This window comes from Fukomys damarensis, unplaced genomic scaffold, assembly GCF_012274545.1.
Source record: "Fukomys damarensis isolate Sample0158 unplaced genomic scaffold, DMR_v1.0_HiC HiC_scaffold_38, whole genome shotgun sequence".
NCBI classification, from domain to species: domain Eukaryota; kingdom Metazoa; phylum Chordata; class Mammalia; order Rodentia; family Bathyergidae; genus Fukomys; species Fukomys damarensis.
Window position 1 is genome coordinate 79,126,269 of NW_022900950.1, and position 10,525 is coordinate 79,136,793.

The window sequence follows — 10,525 nt, forward strand, 5'->3', positions numbered from 1 at the left end:
ATGTAGCTCAGGCTGGCCTGGAACTGACAGATACTCTGCCTCGGCCTCAAGTGCACTAGGATTACAGGCGTGTACCACCACGCCCACTTCAAACTACTTCTACACTACAGAAATTTAAAGTTTTTCAAAAGATACTGCTTTGAAATTTATTCTACTTTCACAGATGAAAATTCCATAAGAGAAGTGCTCATTTATACAACTAAAATAGCATCTAGCAGTAAGAAGGAAAATTAGCTGGAAACAGTTCTAGATTGTATTTATAGTCAATAAAACTATGTTAACTATCTTAACTTCTACAAATTTAATGTATATCTTTAGCTACAAAATATGATCCTCAAAAAAACTACCAAATACATACCATTTCATCTGCAAGGATACCATTGATACCATTCTCATACAAAGAAATGAGCCAATTCAATCCTCGGACCTGATAATCCCTCAGTTTACCCCATTTCACATCTAAGAACAAAAGAGAATACACAGTGAACATTTTAATAATGTACAATTTTTTTGCCTTTTGTTTTGGTACCAGGGATCGAACTTGGGACCTTGCGAGGCAGGTGGCAGAAACACTGAGCTAAATCCCTGGCTCACAGTAAACATTTTAAAGACAGCACTTCTTCAACCTAATAACCAAGGGCCTGATTTTCTATTTACCCATTTCATACCTAAGAGCAAAAGAAAACACAGCACACATTTTCAGATGAGAGAAGGCACTCCCCTTTTATCTGATACTCCATATTTAAGTGGGACCTCCCTGTGTCTACTGATTTTGCTTTCTTTTTCAGGAAATTCTTTCCTGTGGGAATTCTACAAGTTCTAAGTCACCAGAGGTAGCTGTTAATGTTTGGAATGGAATAGGAGTAGTTACGGAAGATAACCAACTGCAGCAAATATGACAATATACATTGGAGTATTCATCCAAATCACTCACTTCCTGTTACACCCTGGTCCTGGAAACTCAGTCTTCTTCAATTTTTAGTATTGCCACCAATGTTCCTAATGCAGCATTTTCATCTTTTCTAAAGAATAAAACAGAAGGGCTGGGGATTTAGCTCAGTGGTATCACCACCTGCTTCACAAACGCAAGGTCCCGAGTTCAATCTCCAGTATCCAAAAAAAAAAGAATGAGACAGACTCTCCAGAGGTTTTTCCTGATAAAAACAGAGATATAAATAGGAACGTCTCATACACATAGTACTTATCCCCTTGCCCCACAAAATCAGTGCTTAAGGATGAAAAGCCAACTAATGCAGGGAAACTAGTTACAATGTAAGAATGTAAGAAAGAACTCAAATTTCCCCTTGCACTATACCACATACGTGGCTCTGGACTCCTGCCTCATTTGAAGAGATGGAAATTGGGCCCTGGGGGTCAGGGGAAGGACCCTGAAGGTGTATGCCTTAAACCGATGGCCAAATGTCTAATCATATGTAAGCCCAGGTCAGGTTCAATTAGCTAAGAGTTCTCACAAATCAACCATCCAGGGATAAAAGGGAGCTTAGGAAAATCTCTATGCCATCAGACATTACATAAGTAAAACTTAAACCCTGCTAAATATGCTAAATAAATTTCATAAAATCTTAAAACGTACAAAAACATCAGATGAGTAAGCAAAATTCTTTCCAAAGTTTGTTTTGTTTTTAAACACCAGTTTCCTTATCTGGGACAAATACAGTGTAAGACAAAATGAGTCTCAGTTTTATATGTGCTAATAAATCCCTTGGCATTTTACACATCTTTGAAATACAGCACCGCCATCAGGTAACAGTATCATCTCCATCAAATTGTAACAAACACAAGTCCAAAACTCTAACAGAAGATATTTCAAAGGGGATGTTTTACAAATCAAGTAATTAGGTGTGTTTAACATACATGATGGAGAGTCTTCAAATCGAGTGCAAATATTGGTTGCTTTGGAGCTTTCTGTTAACAGTTCTTCGTCCTCCTCTTGCTCTGTTCTACGGTGTCGGTAACTGTCAAAATGAAAATTAACTGATTTAAATGATCGAGTTTAACACTACCAGCTACTATTTCAATGTAACATTCAAGCGGCTGACCAAGATTCTGACCAAGATTCTATAATAATTTTTCTAACAGGCTACATTTGTAGCCAAAAAAGTAAACATCAGGAATCACTAATAAACTTTAATCTGAAATATTTTACATGGTTAATCTACAGCCAAAAAAGTAAATAGCCGCAATCACTAATAAAATATTAATATGAAATATTTTACATAGTTAATCTACAATATATGTAAAATTATTGTTAAAATACAGTAATAACTGTGTACTAACTACAAGTTGATAAAGCCCCACACTTTAGCACTTTAGGAAGATGAGACAGAATAATAAAGTCTGAGCCCAGTCTAGGCATTTTAGAAATTTAGTGAGATCCAGGCTCAAAATTAAAAACTAAAAAATAGCAGGGGATTTATTTTAGTGTGGTACTGGGTTCAATCCTCAGTGCCAATAAATAAATAAATACACACATACCCATGTCCGGATTCAGAATGATCCCCTAAAAAACTAAACAGTAATTCAATCCCTGGTCCCCCCAAAAAACAAAAAAACACTAAATAGTATTGCCAAATGTGTAGCTTAGGGGATGAGATGAGTAAAACCACTTATTTCCCAATTCTGAAGCTTCCCATTGTGCATATGCAACAAATATTTTCATCTGCTTTGGAAAACAGCTGGTTACACCCTTGAAACCTTGCAGTGACTATAACATTGGTCAGCTCATAATGTCACATTTTACACAATCTCAGGTGTTACTGACTTCATTTTCACATTAGGAATTATAGCCTTTCCAGGGAGCTGAAACTGCCCTAAATCTATCAATTAAATACCTTAATTACCCAACCAGCAGGACAATTCTCAAGAACTTATAAATCCAACCCAAGTTATTTTCAAAAACCACCCAAGGATGGCATACACCTTGACACTTTATAGCACTGTACATAATACTAAATTCATACCTACAACTACACCCTGCAAACCCACTGCGGCCCTTGAGATAATATCAATGTTTTTAAAGATGAAGTGATTTTGTCTCTTTTGAAGACTACCAAAAGTAAGTTTGGCTGAATGAAGTATAAATTATTACTCACTCGCCAACTGAGAGCAAGTTCTGTTTCTCATCCTTTTTTATTCGTGGGCGCCCAGGTTTCATCTTCAAAGGTGAGGTTGGAGTCTTTTGAGCAGCAGGCTGAATGAAATGTGCAAACAGCTCTGTCTGCTTTAATAAATACTCAAATCTATTTGCTCGATCGGTTTGCTGCAAAAAGTTGAAAACACAATCATCAAAACTTCAGCAATCAGCTTCAACATGCTTCCATATGAATTCAGCAATAAAAAGGAACAAAATATTGAAACTTGTAACAAAACAGATGAGTCTCAAAAGCACTTTGCCAACTAAGACTCCAAACTGGAAGGTACACGGCTAGCAGTTGTGTACAAAAAGCTACACAGAAAGCAAATCAGAAGTGGCGGGATGGGGGGAATAACTACAAAGGGCAGAAGCAGACTTTTCAGGTGATGGAAACTATTGTAGTGGTGTTTAAAAGACTGTATGTGTGTATATATATATATACACATTCACACACACAAACACACACACACACGCATGCACACTAAACTCAATAAATTCCAAGCTTAAAATAATATAAATTTTTTACAATAAAAATGACCAAAAAATATTTAAACAAAGAAATTATGTAATTAAAGTGAAATACAGGAAAAAATGGACTAGTCATTCATCAGACTAATACCAAATTTTAAAAGGGGATCAGGCTTAGAAACTATTTTTAAGTTCATGAAATATTCAATAGCCCAACGTAATTTAACACTTCCTTCCTCTCATATCTGCCATCTGCCCCTAAACAATGTTGTGAATTTTCCCAATTATCCCACCAAGAAAATAGAGGAATCTGAATAAAAAAGGTCCTTGAAAACAAGTTTTCAAAAAGTAATGACATCTAAGGCGGGGAATTGGCTCATTGGTTCCGCCACCTTCCACAAGGTCTTGAGTTCAATCCCTGGTACCAAAAAAGTATCAAACAATCAAAAGTAATGACATCTCGGTATGGGGATTTAGCTCAGTGGTTCTGCTGCCTGCCTCCCAAGCACAAGGGCCTGAGTTCAACCTCTGGTACCAAACAAAAATGTTTGGCATTCAAGCCTTTAGGCAACAGACTTTTACAGACACAATGATAGCTCAGTTAAACAGATGACAAGACTAAAAAACCTCGAGAAACAGAGAAACCAGTCAACACTGCTGCCAATAAATGTTTAAATGTTAAGTCCTAGAAAATTACAAAAAGACATTTTACCAAAGTCAACACTGTAGATTATAGGAGATATACATATCTATAATGTGTGTGTGTGTATGCATTTTTTTAAATTTGTTTATTTGAGTTTTTTGAGACAGGGTATTGTTATGTAGCTCAGGTTGGCCTCTAACTCATGGTGATCATCCTGCCTCAGCTGCCTGAATGCTGGGATTACAGGTGTGCGCCACCAAGCCTTGCTCTTTAAGAGCTATATTTTTCTAATTTTTTTTTTTTTTAAATCACACTACTGCAAAAACTGAAGCCCAGCTTGCTATCATAAATCCAGGCAAAATGATACATGCTTGTATTCCCAGCATTCTGGGGGCCAGAGGCAAGAAAATCACAAGTTAGAGCCACAGCCTAAGTAATTCAGCAAGACTATTCTTTTTTTTTTTTTTTAAAGGAAGTAGGGATGTAGCTCGGTGCAAAGGCCCTGTGCTTACCCTCCGGTACTACCCCACACACAAAGCAACCAGTTCTGCAAAGCTGTTGACATTCTCCTCCCTAGTAGGACCCTAAGCCATAGCAGTTTTTTTTCAAAAATTGTAAATTGTTTTAAAAGTACTGAACTGAGATATATTACATATAAGTACAAATTTAATACAAAATAATAAAAGCCTATACAACTAGTTGTTAGGGCTGGAAAATAAGACTACTCAATGCTCAACAGTACCACATCTGCCTCGCAAGCACAAGGTCCAGAGTTCCATCCCTGGTACCAAGAAGGAAAAAAAAAACAGTCTACTCAATTGTCATAATTATGTTTTGACATCAAGATACTCAAGTAAATGCTTTTCTAGAGCATTCAAAATTTTAAATCATTGTCATTGCTTTTATCAGAGGTAAAAACAGGTACTTTGTTGCTTGAGGGAGTAAGATTTAAATAAAAATCATCTGAGATACTAAAAGGTTAAAAAGAATGTGAAGGAGAAAAAACTGTTAACAGACTCTAAGAAATCAATCACAATCCAATGGAAATGACAATGAATAATTTTGGACTACCCTCCTTGGGACAGAAGGAAATGACACAGGACAGCAGAAGCTACACAGAGATGGGCCTGTAATTTTTCTGTGGAAAAAGACACACAAAAAGGGTATAACAGAAATGGAATAAAAAGATGGTCAGAGTGGTTCAGTTTTGGAATAGCTGAATGAAACTGCTGAGCAATAAATACTGCGTTAGGTGCCTTACTGCGGTGGCACACGCCTATGATCCCAGCACTTGGAAGGCTGAGGTAAAAGGATGCAAAGTTCAGCCCACGCTGGGCCACTCAGTGACACACTCCCGAAAATGAAAAATAAAATGGGCTGTGGACACAGCTCAGTGTGATGGCCCTGGGTTCAATCCCCAGTATGCAGGAGGGAAAAAAACTGTATTCACTTTAAAGTAGTACTCTTTTTAAAAAGGTTAACCTCCAAGTATATTCTCTTTAAACAGTTTGACAACAAAACAGGCATTTATATATAGAAAAATACATGGTATCTAAAATCATGTGTTACCTATATGGCAACATTATACGTAAATTACATATTTGTGTGCACCTATCATGTTAGGATTTTTAATCTATTCAAGAGATAGAAAGTATTTGAGGAATTTGAAAGGAGGAGGAAAAGTACCTTTCAAAAAGGATCTGTAAAACCGGGCGTGGTAGTCCACGCCTGTAATCCCAGCACTCAGGAGGCTGAGGCAGGAGGATTGCTGCAAGTGAGTTCCAGGCTACACAGTGAGTTCCAGGGCAATCTGAACTACATGAGACCCTGTCTCAAAAAAAAAAAAAAAAAATCTGTAAGCTGGGGATTTACCTCAGTGATGCCATCGCCTGCATCTCAAGCAAAAGGTCCTGAGTTTGATCCCTAGTACCCCAAAACATAAAAAAATATATCTGTATAGGGCTAGGTTAGCTCAGCTGTACAGCGCCTGCCTGGGAAGCTCGAGGTCCTGAGTTCAATCCCCAGTACCAAAAAAAAAAAAAAAAACCATGTAAAAGTGTAAAGATCAAAGCACCATATATCACCGGGAGCTAATCACGGGGAGATCAGGAGGACACTGTTCCTGTCACTGTCTGACTTATAATAAATAAGAATGTGAATTTTTTTGGGGGGGGGTTGAGACAGAGTCTCACTATGTTGTTGATACTGGCCCAGAACTCACTATGTAGCCCAGGCTCGTCTCGAACTCACAGCGATCCTCCTGCCTCAGCCTCCCAAGTGCTGGGATTACAGGACACCCAGCCCTGTAAGAATAATGTGAGCAAGGAGAATGGATCATTCTTTGCAGAATGTGATTCTAAACATATGAAGAACACACAGACAGAATACCTACTCTGGTTTTCACCTTAATGCTAAAATCTTAAAAGTGTCAACAGAATTATATCATATTTGTAGATTCATCAACTACTTCTACTGCTTTATATAGGTAAGTAAGATACAAAAATTACACTATCCCATATCATAAATATTTCAAACACACCTTAAAACAATTATCAAAAAGCTTCATTATAGACTGTCCTCGCCATCTAAACATACCATTTTTTCTTCATAGGTAGGATCTGGTTCTTGGATTTCTTTTTGCTTCCCGGGTGATGCATCATCAAATACTTCCTAATAGGAAGGAAAAAAACCACGAAATTATTCAAGAACAATCAACTCCCCGCTATACACTGTTTCCTGACCGGAACACATCCTAACAATATATTCCTATCCCAAACTCCCTAGATATTTAAATGACTGTCTTCTAACCTGACAGGAAATCTGAGCATGGATGAAATACAATGAGAACACTAACCCATTCAAGCTAAGTGTGTAAATGGTGTGGCAGCGGCCAAGGTTAAAACAAAACAATATCAGTATCACTCTAAAATTACTTCCTATACTACTCGTATGACCAAATCTATACCATTTCTCTAAAAAGTTATGAAACCAGGCCGGGGATTTAGCTCAGTGGTTCCACCGCCTGCCTTGCAAGTGCAAGGTCCCGAGTTCGATCTCTAGTACACCCCCAAAAGTTATGAAACCAAAACTAGGAAATGTGAAAGATCCTTTTTAGCATGTAACTACAGTATACTACACAAATGTTCACAAGGGGGCCAGGGATTTAGCTTGGTGGCACTGCACCTGCCTGGCAAACACAAGGTCCTGAGTTGATACAGTACCTGCTCCCCCTCAAAAAAAGGTTCATATGAAAGGCAGCATCATGTGGACTATTACAAAAAGGGTAACATACAGCGTAAATTGAATACTCTAATACCGTGCAATTCCTTAATTAGTAACAGGCCATTCTTACACAGGTATTTTGACATTCAAATGCCAGAAGCAATGATTTTTATGCTGCCAAGTTCCAGTCATCATCCATTGTTTTTAAAAAGGCTAGAACCAGGCACAGCTGCGTGCACTTGTAGTGCCAGCTACTCTGCAGGCTGAGGCAGGAAGATCACTTGAGCCCAGGAGTCTGAGATCAGCCTGGATAACATAAGGAGACTGTAGCTCATTAAAAAAAAAAAAAAAAGCTGTTGGGCATGGTGGGGCATGCCTGTAATCCCAGCTCTCAGGAGGCTGAGGCAGGAGGGTCCTTGAGTCCAAGGCCAGCCTGGGCTAAATAGTGAGTTCAAGGCCAGGATGAACTACACAACAAGAACTTGTCTAAAAACAAAAGTTGGTACAAGTATATTTTTCATTAATATGCAAATCTGTGCTTACACACTGTGATACAAAAATGTGGAGGATATGGTCATCGCTATTACTACAAGAAGCCATCCAAAGGCCTACAGTCAAGACGAACTTCACTACTAAACTCTTTAAGTACCTGTGGGCCCTTCAGCTCAGCTAGTCTCTCTGGTCTCCACACCTAAAAATGACATAGCCACCAACCAGCCTCATCCAGTTCACAAAATTCCTACTGAAATTCTACTAAAAGGCAAATAAACCCTACAAAAACAATGTGATTTCCAGAAGCAGTCATTATTTCTCCCAGTTTTTTTCTTTTCATTAAGTTCACTGGTGCATGTTAAGTATACATTAAAATCATTCATCATCGCGAATTTGTACCTGTACGTGGTATATCCTGGTTCTTGTTTTTTCTCCATTCCTCTTCTTCCCCTGCACCCCTATTTACAAAAAATTTGTTCCCATTTTTTTTCCTTCTTTTCTCACATTTTTTCTTTTCCCTTAACTTTCCCACTTACTACTCCTTTAGCCTTTTTCTTCCTATTTCACATTATTATACATTTTGATCCTCATTTACACTGTTTCTCACACCAAAGAAACTTCGGTATTTACACGTGCCCTATTTATTTCACTTCAGAGTATGGTCTCAATGTGCATCTATTTAGCAATAAATGTCTTTAGTTTCTCGTTCTTTGTGGCTGAGTAGTACTCCATTTTATTAAAAACAAAAATCTTTATCCAGTCACCAGCTGATTGGCAATTGGGCTGTTTCCAAAATTAGCTATTACAAACTGTGCCACTATAAACATGGGTGCACATATATCGCTGTGGTATGATTCTTTTAATTCTCCCACAGTAAAGAGTTAAATGAATACTTAGGAAGGCCATTATTTCTGGGAAAATCAAGCGTCAGAAAAAAGTTTATGAATGGTGGATTAACTCTTGAATTGGGGAAAACTGACCTTAAATTCAAACATGACAGAGGCATTTAAAAATCTTTCCCCACACCCACACAAAACACATTAGGACCATCTGATCTTTTCTACATGTGCACCCAAACCTCATTTTTAATTCTGAACCTTTGTGATCCTGAATTCAATCAAGAAAATGAGAATACATTTTAAAAGTTGCTGTGGAAAGTGAAGAGAAAAAGATAAATGTAAAAAAGTAAAATTACTGACATCCCTGTATTGAAAGGTGAAACTAAGTCTCATTCTTCTAAATGAAATTGTGAAACGTTTTGAAGCACAGGACCCAGCAAGATGCGTGAGAAAAGGCTACGTTCTGGAGCCAGACCTGAATTCTATCACAAGGTCTACTTATCTGAAGACTCTTCTCCTCACCTAACAGATCACAGGGTCACATCGCTCAGTCGCTAAGAACTTGCCTAGTATGCTTCAGGCCCAGGGTTCGGGGTTCAATTCCCAGCAAAACAAAATCACACATCACTGAGTTTACATGGTAATTATTTTCGGCTTTATACTGTTTTTGTTTGTTTTCTCAGACAGGGTCTCACAGAGATGCTCCCAAGTGCTGGGATCACAGGCGTGCACAACTATGCCTGGCTCTACACACAGAATTCTATTTACACTTTCATTTATTTCAAATTTAAATACAACAACTCAAAGCAAAAAAATTTTTGAAAGGTACCAACGAATGCATTTTGGCTGGAAGCAAAATTCGATCCCTGAAAACTGCAGAATGTCAAAGTTACTACACAGCCATAAAAAATGAGAAATTAGATTCATTCATAGGAAAATGGATACATATTGAGGATGTACTCCTAAGTGAAATAAATGTCACATGTAAATACCGAATAGTTTCTCTGGTGTGAATAAACTTTAATTGTATCTTAATTGTATCTTAATTTATAAGATCCTAATGGGATAACTGACAATGTGAAATAGGAAGAAAGGGGCTAAAGGTGAAGGGAAAGTGGGAAGGGTAGGGGAAACGTAATAAGGGAAAAGAAAAAAATATGAGAAAATGAAAAAGTGGAAATAAAGTTTTTGTAAATAGGGAGAGAGGTGAAGGGAGGGCAGGGACAAGGGGAAAAAATGAGAACCAAGACCTGTCATGTAAAGGTAACAAGATCCCAATTGTTAACTGTACTGTATACCTAAAATGTACCTATAAACTCAATGAGGAAAAAAAAATTTTTTTAATTTAAAAAAAAAAAAACCTACCCCGGCCATTAGAAGTGCCTTCGAAGACTATTAGGATGTTATCCCATCTCGGGTGCCAAGATAAAACTACCATTTCCCTACAGGATGGCTCACTTTCCGAGCAGTATTACTTTCACACTACTAAGGACTGAAGACTTACAGATATCTTCCAGCTGGACTACACCATACTGTATCTCAAAACCAGTCGAAGGCCAAGACTAAAGACTGGAAGCAATCACTGTTCCCAAGCACCGCCAGGGTGGGGAACACTCCGGAGACCGCTTGGCGGCTCCCCCCGCGCTCTCCAGTCCTGTCACCGCCCCCTGGCCAACCTAAGCCCCAGAGGATCAGCAGCGCGTGGCA

At 38.2% G+C, this 10,525-nt stretch overlaps 1 protein-coding gene across 2 annotated transcripts in view; it reads right to left on the reverse strand.

Annotated features, from left to right (window-relative positions):
* Window positions 1–10,525, reverse strand: part of Smarca5 (SWI/SNF related, matrix associated, actin dependent regulator of chromatin, subfamily a, member 5) — a 62,207-nt gene that overhangs the window by 24,985 nt on the left and 26,697 nt on the right. For both annotated transcript variants that reach the window (XM_010627984.3, XM_010627985.3), the window contains exons 2-5: window positions 6,861–6,935; window positions 3,114–3,280; window positions 1,876–1,976; window positions 359–459 (exon numbers count right to left, since the gene is read on the reverse strand). In XM_010627984.3, coding sequence (XP_010626286.1) covers window positions 359–459; window positions 1,876–1,976; window positions 3,114–3,280; window positions 6,861–6,935 — 444 coding nt within the window. The remainder of the gene's footprint in view (window positions 1–358; window positions 460–1,875; window positions 1,977–3,113; window positions 3,281–6,860; window positions 6,936–10,525) is intronic.